Source organism: Nerophis lumbriciformis, linkage group LG04 (genome assembly GCF_033978685.3).
Source record: "Nerophis lumbriciformis linkage group LG04, RoL_Nlum_v2.1, whole genome shotgun sequence".
NCBI classification, from domain to species: domain Eukaryota; kingdom Metazoa; phylum Chordata; class Actinopteri; order Syngnathiformes; family Syngnathidae; genus Nerophis; species Nerophis lumbriciformis.
The window spans coordinates 20651271-20672638 of NC_084551.2; the positions used below are offsets into that span (position 1 = coordinate 20651271).

Here is a 21368-nt window from a genome sequence, read left to right on the forward strand (position 1 = left end):
CACACACACACACACACACACAATCCTAAAATCAACTTCCTCAATTGTGCGTCCTTGTATCCCCAAGGTTGTGTGTGTGTGTGTGTGTGTGTGTGTGTGTGTGACAATTGAAGTGCGCACTGGAAGCTTGCAGGTTTAACCAACCGCAATATCGAAGTTGTGGACACAAGGGAATGCGGATGAGGCTCTGAGCCCCCCGCTCCAAAATGCACACACACACACACACACACACACGCACACACGCACACACGCACATACACACACACACACACTGCAGACACAGAGGGGCCTGTCTGGTTCTGTCCCTGCGGCCTCATTATCACCGCTGGCTTTGTCCTCAGCTTGCCTCCCTGCACACACACAGACGCACACGCACGCACACACACACACACACACATCAGCCCCCATCTCCCAATAGTGTGTACTCCAGCCCAAAGCATACATATTAATGCTTGGACAGGGAGGTGGAAGGGCTAAAGGGGAGGTATGGTAAAAGCCTGGGTGGAAGGGAGAAGGTACAGAAGAGGGAGGGACAGAAGTGGGAAAAAAGCAGAATGTTTAGCAGAAATCAATTCTGCAAGAAATGCAAGGCTCATTAAGAAGAAAAGTTCTGGCCTGAACAAATTCACTCGGGTAACAAGATGTGATATGCGGAAAAAAACAACTTCAGCACTCTCCGTCGACTTCTCCTAAACTTGTAGAGCATTAGAAAATATTTGTCACCTGACTTTACTGCTAATTTTCCTCAACTGGCAGGCAGACGTGAGCAAGAGTCAGACGTGAGTAAAGAGAGCTCGGGGAATAGGACAACTCCAGTAGTGTTAAACGCAACACACAAACACCATTTTCTATCTTATTTCCTCTTTCAGTCCGTGTGTGTTTGCGTCAGTCTGTCAGAATGTGTCTTGGCAGGTCTCTGGATCCATCATTATTGACTGTCAAATCTTTATAAATGATTTAACTTGTGCATGTGTGTGTGCTTGCGTGTGTGTGTGTGTGTGTGTGTGTGCGCTAGCACGCGTGTGTAGAGCCAGAGGCTATCTTGTCCATCGGCAGAGACGGATGAGGCAGAGAAGCTGCAGACCACTGAGCCAACTCAGCACGCACCTCGTCCACATGGCGAGGAGGCCAACGCTTACAAAGCGTGTTGTGTAAATGTCTTGCATGCATAAACTGTTTTTGATTATACACAACAGTTATGGAGCCGTCTCGTTCAAGGAGCAACCCATGGAAAAAGAAAAAACAAGTAAACACTAATTGTGCAATATTACCCCAATATAAATAAAGGCTTTGCGTAATCACCTTTTACCGTCTTCAGTTTTATGTTTTATTTTAAATTAAATCGCCTCTTGGGTCAAAATAGCAGTAAGCATCTCGTTGATAGGTACATCAGCTTTTTGCAGACATGTGGAATGTACAAAACCCAAAACCAGTGAAGTTGGCACGTTGTGTAAATTGTGCATAAAAAACAGAATACCATGATTTGCAAATCCTTTTCAATCTATATTCAATTGAATAGACTGCAAAGACAAACTACTTAACTGGTAAACTTTGTTATTTTTTTGGAAATATTAGCCCACTTGGAATTTGATGCCTGCAACAGGTTTAAAAACAGCCGGCACAAGTGGCAAAAAAGACTGAGAAAGTTGAGGAATGCTCATCAAACACTTATTAGGAACATCCCACAGGTGAACAGGCTAATTGGGAACAGATGGGCGCCATGATTGGGTATAAAATCAGCTTCTATGAAATGCTCAGTCATTCACAAACAAGGATGGGGCGAGGGTCACCACTTTGTCAACAAATGTGTGAGCAAATTGTCGAACAGTTTAAGAACAACATTTCTCAACGAGCTATTGCAAAGAATTTAGGGATTTCACCATCCATGGTCTGTAATATCATCAAAAGTTTCAGAGAATCTGGAGAAATCACTGCACGTAAGCGGCAAGGCCGAAAAATTTGATCCCTCAGGCGGTACTGCATCATAAACCGACACCAGTGTGTGAAGGATATCACCACATGGGCTCAGGAACACTTCAGAAAACCACTGTCAGTAACTACAGTTCGTCGCTACATCTGTAAGTGCAAGTTAAAACTCTACTATGCAAAGCGAAAGCCATTTATCAACAACACCCAGAAACACCGCCGGCTTCGCTGGGCCCAAGCTCATATAAGATGGACTGATGCAAAGTGGAAAAGTGTTTTGTGGTCTGACGAGTCCACATTTCAAATTGTTTGTGGAAACTGTGGACGTCGTGTCCTCCGGACCAAAGAGGAAAAGAACCATCCGGACTGTAATAGGCGCAAAGTTCAAAAGCCAGCATCTGTGATGGTCTGGTGGTGTATTAGTGCCCAAGGCATGGGTAACTTACACATCTGTGAAGGCGCCATTAATGCTGAAAGGTACATACAGGTTTTGGAGCAACATATGTTGCCATCCAAGCAACGTATTTTTCATGGACGCCCCTGCTTATTTCAGCAAGACAATGCCAAGCCACATTCTGCACGAGTTACAACAGCGTGGCTTTGTAATAATAGAGTGCGGGTACTCGACTGGCCTGCCTGGAGTCCTGACCTGGACTGTTGAACAACTTAAGCTGTACATCAAGCAAGAATGGGAAATAATCCCACCTAAAAAGGAAAGGCCATGTAACACAGTGGTAAAAATGCCCCTCTGTCAACTTGTTTGCAATGTGTTGCTGCCATTAAATTCTAAGTTAATGATTATTTGCAAAAAAAAAACTTTAGTTTCTCAGTTTGAACATTAAGTATCTTGTCTTTGCAGTCTATTCAATTGAATATAAATTGAAAAGGATTTGCAAATCATTGTATTCTGTTTTTATTTACGATTTACACAACGTGCCAACGGGCAGCAGGGTGGTACAGGGGTTAGTGCATGTGCCTCACAATACGAAGGTCCTGAGCAGTCCTGAATTCAATCCCGGGCTCGGGATCTTTCTGTGTGGAGTTTGCATGTTCTCCCCGTGACTGCGTGGGGTCCCTCCGGGTGCTCCGGCTTCCTCCCACCTCCAAAGACATGCACCTGGGGATAGGTTGATTGGCAACACTAAATTGGCCCTAGTGTGTGAATGTGAGTGTGAATGTTGTCTGTCTATCTGTGTTGGCCCTGTGATGAGGTGGTGACTTGTCCAGGGTGTACCCCGCCTTCTGCCCGAATGCAGCTGAGATAGGCTCCAGCACCCCCCGCAACCCCAAAAAGGGACAAGCGGTAGGAAATGGATGGATGGACAGCGTGCCAACTTCACTGGTTTTGGGTTTTGTAAAATAACATGCGTGTTCCTCTGTCTAGTTGTCCACTGAGAGCCAGGAATTGAGGGAGGAGTCTATTCAGCATCTGTCACTGCTGGTCCGATTGTACAGAGGAAGTCATGACCGCCTGTCAGCTTCCTGTTGACGCAGCTTCTCCCATGTTCTTTGCGCCAACGTTTAAAACAGGCCTCTCCAAAGTCAGCGCACATCACTTAAGATAATCAAACAGCTGGTAAGTTTGATACACACATGCACACACATAACGTGTTTTCCGGACCATAGGGCGCACCGGATTATAAAGCGAACTGCCGATGAATGGTCTATTTTCATATATGAGGCGCACAGGATTATAAGGCGCATTAAAGGAGTCATATTATTATAAATTTTTTTCTAAATTGAAAACACTTCTTTGTGGTCTACATAACATGTAATGGTGGTTCCTTGGTCAAAATGTTGCATAGATTATGTTTTACAGATCATCTTCAAGCCGCTTTCTGACAGTCGCTTCCGGATGCGCCGTTTTGTGGGCGGTCTTATTTACATGGCTCACCTTCGGCAGCGTCTTCTCCCCGTCATATTTGTTGTAGCGGTGTAGCGTGCAAGGACGGATGTGGAAGACGTGTCAAAAGAAGGAGCTAACTGTTTTAATGACATTCAGACTTTACTTAAATCAATAACGGAGCAACATCTCCTCATCCGGAAACAACAACAACAACAAATGTGTCTCGTGAAAAACCGTCCGACCGGAACTCACTAATAACTAACGTAAATAATTTTCTTGGGCGAATAATGTAAACTCACTACACCGGTATGTTTTAGCACTTTCATGGCGAGTTTACTGACAGACATAAGTAAGAACTTTACACTACTTTATATTAGAAATGGCAACAGCAGAGGATGAATGTCCCATAACAAGAAGATAGAGAAAAAGAAGAAACTTATTGACTACGGCGTCGGCATGGACTACAAAGGCGGATTTTTCAGGATCAGGATTTATGCAGATCCCAAATACAGATCAGCAGGTACGAGAAGGTAACAAAAGTTGCTTTTGCATAATATTGCGGAAAAAAATGCCAGATAATATGTCTTAGCTTATACACACACACCATAATAATACTCGTATGCTTAATGCGCCGACAATCCATCAAGCGGTGCGGCTTCATAGCTTACCAAAGTCGTACTAAAACATTTTGATAGATTTTTGAGTGCCGTGTGTAATGTTCTATATCTTCAATGGAACATATAAAATGTTGCTGTTGTTTACTTGAGTCATATTGCCATCATAGTGCAGTCTACACATATCTATTATGTTTGACTGCCATCTACTGGTCACACTTATCATTACACCATGTACCAAATAAAATTGCTTCGAGGTCGGTAAGCAAAACCAGAATTATTCCGTACACCGGGTTATAAGGCGCACTGTCGAGTTTTGAGAGAAAAAAAAACATTTAAGTGCGCCTTATAGTCCGGAAAATACGGTATTGTTTACAAGCAGTCTTAGCAATCAATAATAGACTAAATGCCTCGCACACTTAGAAGCCACATCATTAGGGACACCTGCACAGCCAAATGAGATGCAGTAATGGATCTGTATTAAGTAGTCTGCATAACAACACACTTTTCATTGACACTGTTGTGGAAGTACAGTTATACCACAGTTTTTATGCCCCACTCTTCGTTTTGATTTGTTTTTTTTACAAAAACTTTTGTTTTCCCACAGTTTTTGTATGTAGTCAAGCGTTGTGCGAAACAAACTAGTTTGTTTGCCTGCGTATCATTCAGCAGAATTGAGTGGCCAAAATAATCTCATGCGTCGGCGACTCAGTGTCTGTTTTTGTTTTGACTGTGACTGAAAAATACGCCAGCATGGGGCCAAAGAAAGTTGTGAGTAAGTTTGATAACAAGGTGGGACACACTCTTGAAGTCAAGAGAGAACCCGTAGCAGTGTATGAAGGTGGCGTCAGCATGGCGGCGAGTCCCTTTCCCACCTCTCTCTCGGCCTCTCCACTGCTCGCCATCTTCACTCACGAGAGTCTTCAACTAAGATGAATGTGACGTTAAAGGGGACAAATGCTGATTTTAATCTACATTTTAAACACTACCTTGTGACTTGGATACAATTTATTGGATATGAATTTTGCTCCAGTCCCATATATAATCTACTTTTTGCGTATGTCTGCAAAATGTTCATGGAAGTGTTCCCAGATTGCAAATGAAACAACGCCCCACCCTCTTAAAAAGTATCCAAATGTATCTTTTGAAAATGTGCACTCCTAACTGTTTACAGCATCTTGTAGATGAATGTCTTTGCTCTTTTTTTGCAGACATCGTCAAAAAATAAACTTTATAAACATCATATAGATTTAAAACATCAGGTACACCTACAGTATACACTCCTCTTATTTATTCAGAGCTGCATAAAAAAAATGGGTATTTTAGCAGCATTTATGTAACTGCATGTTGCACATCAGTGTTATTGTTATCAAACCAAGTCGTAGTGTCGCCTTCTTTTCACCTTTTAGTTTAGCACCTAATCCAATTTAAAGTTAAAGTTAAAGTTAAAGTACCAATGATTGTCACACACACACTAGGTGTGGCGAAATTATTCTCTGCATTTGACCCATCACCCTTGATCACCCCCTGGGAGGTGAGGGGAGCAGTGGGCAGCAGCAGTGGCCGCGCCCGGGAATCATTTTGGTGATTTAACCCCCAATTCCAACCCTTGATACTGAGTGCCAAGCAGGGAGGCAATGGGTCCCATTTTTATAGTCTTTGGTATGACTCGGCCGGGGTTTTGAACTCACAACCTACCGATCTCAGGGCGGACACTCTAACCACTAGGCCACTGAGTAGGTGTGAGTTCAGGAGATTTTGACATCTCCTGATGATTGAGGGAACCCCCCCTCATGAAACAGGCCTGTAGAGATGAAATAGTCTTGTGATTTTTTTCCCACACATACATATATATATATATATATATATATATATATATATATATATATATATCAGTGACGTGCGGTGAGGTTCATGGCTGGTGAGGCACTGACTTCATCACAGTCAGATTTACAAACATATGAACCCTAAAGAGTATCTTATTCACTATTTGATTGGCAGCAGTTAACGGGTTATGTTTAAAAGCTCATACCAGCATTCTTCCCTGCTTGGCACTCAGCATCAAGGGTTGGAATTGGGGGTTAAATCACCAAAAAATATTCCCGGGCGCGGCGCTGCTGCTGCCCACTGCTCCCCTCACCTCCTAGGGGGTGATCAAGGGGATGGGTCAAATACAGAGGACAATTTTAATTACACCTAGTGTGTGTGTGACAATCATTGGTACTTTAACTTAACTTTAACTTTACACATACAAACTGTAGCACACAAAAAAGCACATTTAATAAAAAAAAAACGTTATTATGGTCTTACCTTTACTTATAAATGAAGTCCATGCGTCGCTGTTGTGCTGGATTAATGCACCCCCTGACGGGAGTGTTATATCAACTAAAGCCCTCACTTAAACTTTCCACGTGCAAGATTGAATCTATTTAAAAAAGTGTAACCGAGGTTTTATAAATGTCGCTTATACTGTATGAAACTACAAAATAACAAACACGGAGGCTCCAGTTTACACGAGGACCACTTTATTTACGTTCTTTCAAAAACCTCCGCTCCACTCCAACGTGTCATCACTTCCGCTCTTAGCACCTTCAAAATAAGAGCTCAAGGCATATACTGTACAACTGCGCATAACAGGAACTTAACATCACAAAGAGGAAAGCCCATAAAAATAGGTTACAAAAGTTATTTAATAAGTAGCCAAAAGGTGCAAAAACAATAATGTTCGTGTTGGAGGAGTTGTGAATTAGCTACACCTTCAGTCTGCAGGTGTACCTAATGTTGTGGCCCTGCAGTCATTCACAACTCCTCCAACACGAACATTATTGTTTTTGCACTTTTTGGCTTCTTATGAAATAACTTTTTTAAATAGATTCAATCTTGCACGTGGAAAGTTTAAGTGTGGGCTTTAGTTGATACAACACTCCCGTCAGGGGGTGCATTCTACGGCAGGGGTGCAGGAGGCGGGATTACTGCGAGCCTCAGCCAGTGTGTCTTTTGCAGCCGTTTTATGATCGCTCAGCACAAGAAATACGTTACACACATACAGTTGTTGACAAAATACACTGTACATTATATACCTCAGCTAACTAAACTATGGAAATGTATAATATAATTCATATAGCAATACGGTCTCACTGCACAACAGGCCAGCAGTTAGCCGAGTCCGAAATCCATGTTGAGGCACAACGCAGTGACGTGCCTCAACTGGCTGCTGTTCACCGCACCGTCTCTTCTCAGTATTTGAACGGCAAATGTCAAATTTCAGCGATTTTAAATAAAAATAATCTAAAACTGGTGAAGTTAAATGGAAAATAACTTTATAGTATAATCACTGGATACATAACAGTTTAATAAAAATGTTTTCTTTTTACATTTTTTTTCTTTCCATAATGGCAGGTGAGGCCCCGCCTCATATATATATATATATATATTAGGGGTGTGGGAAAAAATCGATTCGAATTCGAATCGCGTTGTGCGATTCAGAATCGATTCTCATTTTTAAACAATCTTTTTTTTTTTTTAAATGTATTTATTTATTTTATTTTTTTAAATTAATCAATCCAACAAAACAGTACACAGCAATACCATAACAATGCAATCCAATTCCAAAACAAAACCTGACCCAGCAACACTCAGAACTGCAATAAAAAGAGCAATTGAGAGGAGACACAAACACGACACAGAACAAACCAAAAGTAGTGAAGAAAAATGTATATTATCAACAACAGTATCAATATTAGTTACAATTTCAACATAGCAGTGATTAAAAATTCCTCATTGACATTATCATTAGACATTTATAAAAATAAAAATAAATGAACAATAGCTTACACTTGCATCGCATCTCATAAGCTTGACAACACACTGTGTCCAATGTTTTCACAAAGTTAAAATAAGTCATAATTTTGGTTCATTTAATAGTTAAAACAAATTTACATTATTGCAATCAGTTGATAAAACATTGTCCTTTATAATTATAAAAGCTTTTTACAAAAATCTACTAGTCTGCTTGCATGTCAGCAGACTGGGGTAGATCCTGCTGAAATCCTATGTATTGAATGAATAGAGAATCGTTTTGAATCGGGAAAAAAATCGTTTTTGAATCGAGAATCGTGTTGAATTGAAAAAAAAAATCGATTTTGAATCGAATCGTGACCCCAAGAATCGATATTGAATCGAATCGTGGGACACCCAAAGATTCACAGCCCTAATATATATATATTTATTTATTTTATTATTTTGCTGTCCTATTCAGCTACTCAAACACATCATATTTTTGATGTAGATGCCCATATCTGTTGTACAGATTTACTTTACAAAAGAGAAGTGTCGGATGCTTCTCTTGTTGCCTTATTTGTATTCAACTTTATTAAATGGATTTATTTAATGTTTGGTGCAGCGGGACCGGAGCAGGAGGGGATAGAAAGAAGAAACAAAGGTAGACCGGGGGGGGAATTGCGGGGACAAGAGGTGGATAAGACAGAGAGACGACAACACAAACAACAACAGAAAAACATCAGCAAATACGATATGTACAAATATGATACAAAAAATTATAGCAAATGATAAATAAATGGGTTGTACTTGTATAGCGCTTTTCTACCTTCAAGGTACTCAAAGCGCTTTGACACTACTTCCACATTTACCCATTCACACACACATTCACACACTGATGGAGGGAGCTGCCATGCAAGGCGCTAACCAGCACCCATCAGGAGCAAGGGTGAAGTGTCTTGCTCAGGACACAACGGACATGACGAGGTTGGTACTAGGTGGGGATTGAACCAGGGACACTGGGGTTGCGCACGGCCATTCTTCCACTGCGCCACGCCGTCCCAAAGAACCAGCTACTGAAGTATATGGTAATAACACAAAAATGACAATGAACATTATTGCACTACAAATGGAGCAATACAAATAACAATTGAATTAGCACTATTGAATAATAATAATAATAATAATAATAATTACTTCACATATCAACAGTACAATTGTTTCAAATGCAACAACACATGTATGTAATGAACAGTTGAATTACAAAAGAAAGCAGATACATGGAGGAGAAGAAAGAGAAGCAAACTATATTAACCTTGTAGATTGTTATAGTAAATTTAAGTTAAGCTTTGTCAATGTGCTGTGTTTTACCCGAAATTATTTATTTTACAAACATCAGAGCAAGTGCGAAAAATTAGACACACAAATAATACTCCAAAACCCTGCAAGCCGAGGCATCCACAAATGTGCGCACGCTAAAATGCATGAACCTTATGATTTGATGCTGTGGCATTGTTTAACGCTAGTATTCAGCATTGTAACAACATTTATAAGTTAGAAAAGACAAACGAAGTTCATCATAGGTGCCCTTTGATTGTTCTTTTATCAATGTAATTCATCATTTATATTTGTGCAGTTCTTCGTATAAAACTATAATTATTCTCTATGAAATGTATTGAAGTGATTGGCTGTTATGAGTTGTGTTGGGGAGGGTCGAGCTTGTGATTTCCAACTGCTTGTAAGGCAGTGAAGGCAACAGGCTGAGTGCGAGGCGGAAAAGAATGGATGCGTAGAGACGACAGTTATTTTTGGGGGGCGTGGTTGCAGCCATCAACAGCCTGTTATGTGTTTGCAATAAATGAGATTATTGATCGACTCCACCCTCTTTATTTGTATGCTTTAGTAGACATCATAGTATTTTCTGGTGATATTTAAATTAGATTTGCCTTATTTCTTATGGGGAAAATAGTTTTTCGAACAATTTGTTTTTTGTCTAATTTTTGGGAAAAAATTACTTTCTAAAACCAATGTTTGACTCTACATCAGGGATGCCCACACTTTTTCAGCAGGCGAGCTACTTTTCAAATGACCAAGTCGAGATGATCTACCTAATATATTTAAATATATGAGGTGGCGACTTGTCCAGGGTGTACCCCTCCTTCTGCCCGAATGCAGCTGAGATAGGCTCCAGCACCCCCCGCGACACCAAAAGGGACAAGCGGTAGAAAAAGGATGGATTATTTATACATATGTTATATTTAAATATATATATTTATTTATTTATGAAACAGACGTTTTTTGTTAATATGTTAAAGGTGTTTAATAAAAATACAAGCATGTTTAACACATATTGATTCCTTTCTTTCATGAATACAAGAATATAAGTTAGTGTATTACCTGATTCTGATGGCTTGCATTGATTGAAATCAGACAGGATCAACAGTCGTGCTGGTAACTTCCACATTTTCAAATTTTCATTGTGGAGGAGAAAAAAAAAGTCCTCCTTTCTGTCCAATTCCACATTAAAGTGGTGTTTTTTTTGGCATCTTAATTGTCCAGCGCTAGCTTTGTGAGACTCTTATTTTGAGACACTCTTATTTTGTTAGCGCAGGCAGGATGGAGCAGCGCTTTTACTGTAAAGACAGCAACTTTGAGGTTGGTTTTTAGGCTTTTAACAGCAAGTACTGCGCGAGAGTCTGTTGACATAAAAAGTGTTTCTCTCCTTCCTGCTAGTCGTTTTTTTTCTTCATACTGAGCTTGGAGCAGCCAGTGTCATCTCACTAGATCCTCGGGTGTCAATCAAGTGACGAATGTGACGTCGTTGTTAAGATTGATGATCACTAATTTTTAGGTCTATTTTTTTAATGCCTGGCTGGCGATCGAATGACACACCCTCGGCGATCGACCGGTTGAGTCTAGATTATTCATTCAACAATGTTTATGTGGTTTGCAGTGGTGTACATGGGCACAATATTAAAAAGACATCTTAGCATGATGTGTATTTGTATAGATCAGGGGTCGGCAACCCAAAACGTCCATATTGGACCAAAAATACAAAAAATAAGTCTGTCTGGAGCCGCAAAAATGTAAAAGCCTTGCATAAGTGTTAGAATGAAGGCAACACATGAAGTAAATGTCTATATTAGCTATAATAGCCTACTATCAAAATGACTTTAAAAGTCTTATATAAGTGTTATAATGAAGACAACGCATGATGTAAGTGTCTTTATTAGCTATAATAGCCTACTATCAAAATGACTTTAAAAGTCTTATATAAGTGTTATAATGAAGACAACACATGATGTAAGTGTCTATATTAGCTATAATAGCCTTCTATCAAAATGACTTTAAAAGTCTTATATAAGTGTTATAATGAAGACAACACATGATGTAAGCGTCTATATGAGCTAAAATACTGTAGCCTACTATCAAAATGACTATGTGTCACAGGCCGAAGCAAAAACTCGTTGACAGAAATGTTGAAATGTAATATTTATTCTACACATTTTTACAACATTGGAAACCATTAGTAAATCAGAGGCTACTCAGAAGGTGAGATAACTTCTGGAAATGACTGGCTTTTAATGGCCAAAAGGTATAGATGTGTGTGTCCAAGTTAAAGAAAACAGCAGGCTGTCTTATTTTAATAGATTTATTATAATCTTTCGGCAAGCTAGGTAATGCTTGCTGTGGTCTGGAACACCATGGCACACAAACAACTATCTGAAATGCAGCCAATATTAAATACAGATAATGTGTCGTGAGACATGCAAATATAAATTACCGTATTTTTCGGAGTGTAAGTCGCACCGGAGTATAAGTCGCACCTGCCGAAAATGCATAATAAAGACGGAAAAAAACATACATAAGTCGCATTGGAGTATAAGTCGCATTTTTGGGGGAAATGGATTTGATAAAACTCAACACCAAGAATAGACATTTGAAAGGCAATTTAAAATAAATAAAGAATAGTGAACAACAGGCTGAATAAGTGTACGTTATATGACGCATAAATAACCAACTAGAGCGTGCCTGGTATGTTAACGTAACATATTATGGTAAGAGTCATTCAAATAACTATAGTATATAGGACATGCTATACGTTTACCAAACAATCTGTCACTCCTAATCGCTAAATCCGATGAAATCTTATACGTCTAGTCTCTTACGTGAATGAGCTAAATAATATTATTTGATATTTTACGGTAATGTGTCAATAATTTCACACATAAGTCGCTCCTGAGTATAAGTCGTACCCCCGGCCAAACTATGAAAAAAACTGCGACTTATAGTCCGAAAAATACAGTACATACAAAGAGGATAAAAGTAAAGGATATTAAAAGAGCTCAAATATACCTACAAATGAGGCATAATGATGCAATATGTTCATACAGCTAGCCTAAATAGCATGTTAGCATTTAATAGCTTGCATTCATGCAGTGACCAAATATGCCTGATTAGCACTCCAACAAGTCAAAAACATCAACAAAGAGCACCTTTGTGCATTCACGCACAGCATAAAACGTTTGGTGGACAAAATGAGACAAAGAAGAAGTGGAAGATTTTACATGTACACAAACTGTTCGTTTTTTTCCTCCCATCTTTTTCAAAAATGCTCCAGAGAGCCACTAGGGCGGCACTTAAGAGCTGACACCCGGTATAGATGTATGTTCTGTATGTCATCCGTCACTCAAGGGTCATAACTTTGCCTCATTTATTTGTTGCATTATGCTTTGCTTGTCACATGCGCAGCGCTGCCCCAGTGCACACATACAGTATCTAATGCCAACTAAGGCAGAGGCCTTTCCTTATTGGATCACTAGCAAAAGTTTTACATCAAATGAGAAGATATGTTTTAAACTGGAAAAAAGAAATTGACATTGGTTGTATTCACTTTCGATCAAAGGATTTTTTTTTCTCTAATCTGATTATCAATCAGTTGGTGGACATTGGACATTCATTATCCGCAACATGCACTGAATTAGTCCCAGTGACTCACGTTCTTTCTCCAACACACACCTACACCCTCAGAGAAGTGCTTGCCCTTCTACAAAGGCTTTTTAATTATCTTTCATTGATTTCAGGCCTCTGGTAATCTCAATCAAAGATCCTGCTAATGGTTGGCGAAAAAAAGGAGGGGTTGTTGGTGGGATGAATCAAATCTGAAATACTGCAATTTCCATCTCGTCTTTTTTTAGCCACAACTTGGAACGGCGTGAAGAGAATGCTAATGAAAGGAAACAGGATTGTAAAAGGTTGTTGGGGAGAGTAGCAATTAATTGGACATGGAAGCTGTTTGGTTTTACAGTATTCATTTTTCCAAATTAATGTATGCAGTTACAGGTGTCTTCATTGGTAAATAAACGTGTAGTTCACACAGAACAACATCAAGCTGTCATGTTTGTTATATTTTTAAAAGTGCATATACAGACAAAACATACATTTGTATGAATGACTATTCAGTATTCATTACTGCTAAAATTACCTCCTGCCACTAACGTCATGTCTAAATGTCTAAAATATTCAGAATAAATGTTTAATCATTGTTAACTTGTACATGTCTGTCATGTACAAGTTGTCAATAACAACCTGCTCAGTGGCCTTGTGGTTAGAGTGTTCGCCCTGAGATCAGTAGGTCGTCAGTTCAAAAGTTATCCGAGTCATACTAAAGACTATAATAATGGGACCCATTACCTCCCTACTTGGCACTTAGCATCAAGGGTTGGAATTGGGGTTTAGATCACTAAAATGATTCCTGGGCGTGGCCAGCACTGCTGCTCACTGCTCCCCTCACCTCACAGGGGGTGAACAAGGGGATGGGTCAAAGGCAGAGGACAAATTTCACCACACCTAGTGTGTGTGTGTCAATCATTGGTACTTTAATTTTAACTTAATCAAATTAAATGTAAATTAGTTGAATATTATATTATACTTTTCTCAATCGCACACATTCAGACTTTGATTGATGCAGTACACACAATGTAGACAAATGTACTCAGACACACTACCCAATCAATTAACCAATCAGTAGACAATAGCCCGTGTTCCCTTCTGAATCTTAATTCTTCATTTACCTCCATGATGGTAACTTATAAGTACATTACATGGTTCAAGGTCCACAAAGCTCTGCTTAATGAGTTTGGTGGGGAAGACCCTGAAAACCTTGACCTCAACCCAATCAAACGTCATTAGGATCAGTCGCTAGGATTAATCCTCTCTCTGGGGGACACCTATATTTCATTTTATTTTGACTTTCTAAACACACGGCCAATACTCTTATAGTAGTGGTGTAACAGGAAAAGTATTTGTATCCGAATTTTGTTTTCATTGTGGAACCTTCAGTTGGGTGCAAATTCCCAATTGGTACACAATCAAGTAAGGACAGGTATTGTACCTCATGTCAGGTGTTTATGCAGTAAACAAATGCGGTGGCCAGCATTTGATTTGCAGGACTCAGGGCTCAGAAAAAGAAGCTCTCTTCCGTCAAGGTTATCTCTTCAAAAACACTTAAGGGGTGGTTCACACATTGCTGGTTTGGATGGTGGAACATGGCGTTTGTCAAACCGTCATGACCAGCGTCAATGACGGAAAGCCTTTTTCAACAAGTTTTGAACACAATGTCAATGTCAATGCCACCTGTAGTTTCTTGAAAAGCTTGCGGCACTTACATGTTTAACTCCGCCACCTTCGTAAAGTTACCGTGTTTACATCGGATTAAGTCAGTGTTAACAGTATTCTCACACCTTGCGGTGCGAATACAGAGGCTGCCATTCTAACAACGTTTTGAACATGACCTATTTCAAACTGCCAACTGAGGGTCCCCGCAGTTCTCAGGGTTCATTATGGATGAGTGATGAATGACCAGGTTTTATGTTTGGTGTTTTTAAGGTCTGTGTTATTACGGCCGTGACCACCTATGTTAAAGGCCTACTGAAATGCGATTTTCTTATTTAAAGGGGATAGCAGGTCCATTCTATGTGTCATACTTGATCATTTCGCGATATTGCCATATTTTTGCCGAAAGGATTTAGAAGAGAACATCAACGATAAAGTTCGCAAATTTTGGTCACTGATAAAAAAGCCTTGCCTGTACCGGAAGTAGTAGACGATATGTGCGTGACGTCACAGGTTGTGGAGCTCCTCACATCTGCACATTGTTTACAATCATGGCCACCAGCAGCAAGAGCGATTCGGACCGAGAAAGCGACGATTTCCCCATTAATTTCAGCGAGGATGAAAGATTTGTGGATGAGGAAATTGAGAGTGAAGGACTAGAGGGCAGTGGGAGCGGTTCAGATAGGGAAGATGCTGTGAGAGGCGGGTGGGACCTGATATTCAGCTGGGAATGACTAAAACAGTAAATAAACACAAGACATATATATATATACTCTATTAGCCACAACACAACCAGGCTTATATTTAATATGCCACAAAATTAATCCCGCATAACAAACACCTCCCCCCCTCCCATCTATATAACCCGCCAATACAACTCAAACACCTGCACAACACACTCAATCCCACAGCCCAAAGTATCATTCACGTCCCCAAAGTTCATACAGCACATATATTTCCCCAAAGTCCCCAAAGTTACGTACGTGACATGCACATAGCGGCACGCACGTACAGGCAAGCAATCAAATGTTTGGAAGCCGCAGCTGCATGCGTACTCACGGTACCGCGTCTGCGCATCCAACTCAAAGTCCTCCTGGTAAGAGTCTCGGTTGTCCCAGTTCTCCACAGGCCAATGGGAAAGCTTGACTGTCATCTTCCGGGAATGTAAATAATGAAACACCGGCTGTGTTATCCGGCACAACAGTCAGGTGGTGCATTCTAAGGCGGGGGTGCGTTATCCGGCACAACACCTGCCGCAATACACCGCTTCCCACCTACAGCTTTCTTCTTTGCTGTCTCCATTGTTCATTGAACAAATTGCAAAAGATTCACCAACACAGATGTCCAGAATACTGTGGAATTTTGCGATGAAAACAGACGACTTAATAGCTGGCCACCATGCTGTCCCAAAACGTCCTCTACAATCCGTGACGTTACGCGCAGACGTCATCATACCGAGACGTTTTCAGCAGGATATTTCGCGCAAAATTTAAAATTGCACTTTAGTAAGCTAACCCGGACGTATTGGCATGTGTTGCAATGTTAAGATTTCATCATTGATATATAAACTATCAGACTGCGTGGTCGGTAGTAGTGGGTTTCAGTAGGCCTTTAAGTTGAGAACAGGAACAGCAAACATACTATTAATTATTTGCTTAAAGGGAATGTTTCCAACCTTCACGCGGATGTATAGAGGGCGTTAACTTTCCAGAGCATTATATCCCGCCCTCTTCCGGCTTTTAGAACAAAATGAGGGGACTGCTTTTGTGCATGTGCACGCGCTTCCTGCGTGTTTGGTGGACGAGACAGTGCTGAGCAACAAGCCTGAATTCAAGACAAATTCCGCGAGTCGACAAGCAATTTTTATTCAATACAATTATAAATTGTGCAAAATATAGACATTTTAAAAAATAAACCACTAATGGTAACATAAAATAGCTGGTGGTGAGGAGGGGCAGGCCATAGGATTTTTTATTTTTTTATTTGAACAAGTTGCAAACAGCCTATTTTTAAATTAGTTTACCTATTATTTACAAAAAATTAGTAAAGACAAGACGACGGATGTATTTTTTTAATGCATTCTAACTCGTAAATAAAAGTCTGTTTACAATGGAGCCAAAGGGAGGTCCTCTATCCTGCCCATAAAACCCAATAAATAACCATCCCAAAAGTGCCAACAATACTCCATTTACATTTCGCGACTTGACTATGAACCAAATATTAGTAATATTGTTATTATAAACGCTAACGCAAACATACTATGTTGACATTGTTGGCTGGTAAACTGCTTTCTCGCCTCGGAGGTCGTGGGGGTTTAAGCTAGATCATAAATAACGCCTCTCACTTGGATAGTAGAAGGATGAGGACGTAACCCGACAAGTTGGTACACTTTGACAGGCAATTTAGAGCAGGAAATGGGCAGAACGACAAAAAAGACACTTAGTTTCACCCCCACCCGTCTTTTTTATTAGTAATTGTTCATATAAATGAAAATATAACAAGATTCTATCAGTTGGCATCGTAATGACAGCAGACATTGTACAGTAAGGGATATTATATTATGTTTGTTGGCTCTCATGAAGTCTGCAGTGAGTAATAATCAGTGATGTTGAAAGAGAACGCAAATGCTGTGATACTTTTTTTCAAATGAATGGGCTGTGTATGCTTAAAATTAGCAAATGATGTAAATATTACTTATTATAAATGTGCCCGTTACTACATTACATACTGTATATACTTACAGCATGTATATAAAAACTTAATGGAGGTGTTTAGATGTTTTTTAAGGGCTCTATAGGCAGAATAGAGCGACTCCCATAGGCTCCATTGTAAGCTGACTTTTACTATTTAAAATGCATTACAAAGAAGAAAAACATATGTGTTCTTGTCTTACATAAGGACTGTGAATGATAGGCAAAATTTAAAAAAAAGTGCAGAGAAATTATTTAAACTGTTCCAACTGTTACTTGTGTAAATGTAATGTTGCACTTTCCTATTAAGAAAATTAGTAAACCAGGGGTGTCCAAAGTACTGCCTGGGATCTATCTGGTCCTGAAGCTTGTTTTTTATTGGCTTTCAACATCAGCCACCATCTCCCAATCTAAGAACAAAATAATTGCTTTACTAATTAGATGTATTATTATATTTTACATTCATTTTCTTTGTCACCTATGAAGCAAAGCTTATATTGCTTACATTGCAGTACCGTATTTTCAAGACTATAATTAGCTACTTTTTTCCCACGCTTTGAGCCTTGCGGCCTATAAAACAGTGCTGCTAATGTATGGATTTCTTCCTTAACGGCCATAATGTTTTGTGTTCAACAAGTTTTCATCGAAAACCAACAGAGACAATGAAAAGGTGTGGTATTGTTGGTGCTGTAGCACCATCTTTTGAACGAGTTCGCTCACTTCAGGTGCTGCGGGTTTAAAATGTACTTCCCGTTTCATTACTTGAACCGGAAGTATTCGTCCATAGTGTTTCTGCTCGAAAAGATTGATTTGTCACTCCAAGCAACATTTGTAAGTTTTACAATATAACTAAAACAATTAATACTCCCTAAACCGTCCCGTGTGATGTCTGTAAGAGTGTTTTCATGCATATTTGTCTGTGCTATCATAATGTAATCACGCTAGCGTCATTAGCATTAGCTAATATGCTAACACATTTACAGGTGTCTGTGTTAGTTTTATTAACTTACATTGGCATTCTGTTGTATTGCTCTAGTTTCGTAAATCCACTACAACATCACGGTGGCGTTATTGAGTCTGACTGATTGGAGAGCTAGTTTCCGCAGTTAGCGAGTCCATAACTATGATTTGTGTTTTGTTTGATCAGCCATTTTACTGCTGTGTGACAGGCACCGTTTGGAAACAATTAAGGTATTTAAATAAACATTTACAAAATATTTCGTATCGGTATATATATATATGTGTCTTATGGTCCAGTGCGGCTAATATATGTAAAGAATAATTTCGCCACACCTGGTATGTGTGTGACAATCACGGGCACTTCAACTTTAACTTAACTTTTAAACCTTTTAATTTCTTCTCAAATTTGGTGGGTGCTGCTTAAATACGCTCTATAGTCCAAAAAATACGATATTTTGACATATCCATACCCATCTTTATTACTCAAATGTATTCTTAATTTTTTTCTGTATGTTATTTTTTAGTTGTGTAGAATTATAAAATATATTATACATATTAGTTATATTTCATATAATTATATGTTATTATGTATAAATTATAATGTATATACTGTAGTAGAGAATTAGCTGCAGGGAGTCTATCGTTTCATGTTTTATTTTAAAATTCATAGAAGCTCAAAAGCTAAACAGTTTTAGTTTGGCATTTTTGTTACCTTACCTCCCGTTTATGAACCAAACCGTAAGGATGTTGTACCGTTACACCCGTATTTTAAATACATTTAAGAAATTGAAATATAAAAATTTTTGCAGTATACTCTGTGTTGTGGACATTAAAGACTTTAAACTTGGTCTTAACGTTAATGTATGAGCCACCATCACAAAAGAGACATGTGAGCGTGTAGCCAAAATAATAGGGTTAGTTGAACTAGTCTGAACTTGTGGAAAACCCTGCAAAAGAATTTAGCTAATGTAAAGTGTGTTCTACTTGAAGTTAAAACACTTCCAGGGGGATTTCCAAAGACCACAACAACCACAGGTCATGTGTGTGTGTGTGTGTGTGTGTGTGTGTGTGTGTGCAGTGTCTTTTTTTGCAAGTGTCTTACTTGATTAGTGTGACATCATTCAGCAGTGGCTTATTGGGGCTTTAGTGAAAACTATTCATGAGATGAACTGCATTAAATTACCCGGTGAAAATACAGTGGAAGTTGAACAATGTTTTAACAATATTTTGTTAAAGGTGCAGAATATACACAGATCTGATAGGTTGGAATGTCATGATGACTTCGTAAATCAGCTGCATGACCTCACACAAAAGGTTCAGTTCTGTTCAGTTAAGTTCATTTCAAACATGCATACAATACACTTACAATGTAATGCATCACATATTTCCAGTTGTTTCATTACAGCACAACCAAAAAGGAGTAGGAAGAAGCCGAGTTTATTTAATCCCACCGCTTTTCCGATCATAGCAGTTTAATCCCATGTCTTTCTCTGTTTATAACAGAAAAGCAAATGAATACATATTAAATAAGTAAATATACCATTAGTAAGTAAATAAATATTAAATACATATATAATATTTGCCTTTGTACTTTGTGAACACGTGTGGTTTGAGCAGTCTCTTAAACTGAATCATATTGGTGCTTTGTTTGATTTCCTTCCTGAATCCATTCCATAATGTAATACCACATAGGGATATGCTAAAGGTCTTAAATGTTGTACATGCACACAAATGTTTTAAATGAGATGTTCCTCTAAATTTATATTTATCTTCTTTTGTTGAGAAGAATTGTTGTACATTCTTGGGTAGCAGATTATAGTTTGCGTTGTACATTATTTTAGCTGTTTGCAAATGCACCAAATTGTTGAATTTCAATAATTGTGATTTAATAAATAACGGGTTTGTATGTTCTCTATATACAACATTATATATTATTCTAATTGATCTTTTTTGTAACACCGTTAGTGAATGAAGAGCGCATTTGTAGTATTTGTATTTCTCAGATATAGTAACACTAGCGAGCAGTAGAGATTATTTAGTGATTTTTGGTCCAAAACATATTTTGCTTTATTCAATAATCATGTGTTTCCTGCTACTTAATGTTGTATATTTTTACATGAGGTTTGCAGTTCATTTTATCATCTATTATTATACCCAGAAATGTATTGTCTTTTGTTCTTATACATTTTGTACTTGTTTTCTGCCTCTGTAGATCTTTGTGTTATGAATGCTCTATATAATGTATTCTTCTTGTTGCAAGCATTTTTCAGTCCTTTTGTCATCCAAAGTTGATTGTTTTTCTTTTGCTTCTTACTAAGTTGTTTCAATGGACTGTGTTTGTCATAAAGCATCGTGGAAGTATTAAAAATTGTACCATATGTATTATCTACATAAATTGCCCTGTATACATTATCCCAACTTTGATTTCTCAGATCATTCTTGAAAACTGTCATTCCTTGTTTTGTGCATATTCTTCAAAATGTATTTTTAAGTTAAGTTAAAGTTAAAGTACTAATGATTGTCACACACACACTAGATGTGGTGAAATGTGTCCTCTGCATTTTACCCATCCCCTTGTTCACCCCCTGGGAGGTGAGGGGAGCAGTGGGCAGCAGCGGTGGCCGCGCCCGGGAATCATTTTGGGTGATTTAACCCCCAATTCCAACCCTTTATTCTGAGTGCCAAGCAGGGAGGTAATTTTTGTCATCAATATTCCTCTTATTGTGGTTTCTGTCATAGTTAATGAAAAATGGTGGATGATCACTGATGTCGGATATTAAGCAGACCACTTGTAGTGTTATTATCAAAATCATTGATAAAAATATCATCAATAAGTGTGGCACTGTGTCTTGAGATTCTGCTCGGCTTTGTGATTTTAGGATATAAACTTAGGCTATACACTGTGTCAATAAAGTCATCCCTGGACTTGTGTTTGTTTGG

At 38.9% G+C, this 21368-nt stretch overlaps 1 protein-coding gene across 1 annotated transcript in view; it reads left to right on the forward strand.

The window, feature by feature from the left end:
* The window catches only part of ulk4 (unc-51 like kinase 4), a 202205-nt gene extending 198636 nt beyond the window's left edge, over window positions 1-3569 (forward strand). Inside the window, 4 exon segments of the mRNA XM_072912929.1 lie at window positions 1029-1078; window positions 1080-1119; window positions 3311-3506; window positions 3553-3569. Coding sequence (XP_072769030.1) covers window positions 1029-1078; window positions 1080-1119; window positions 3311-3506; window positions 3553-3569 — 303 coding nt within the window.
* The last annotated feature ends 17799 nt before the right edge of the window (window positions 3570-21368 follow it).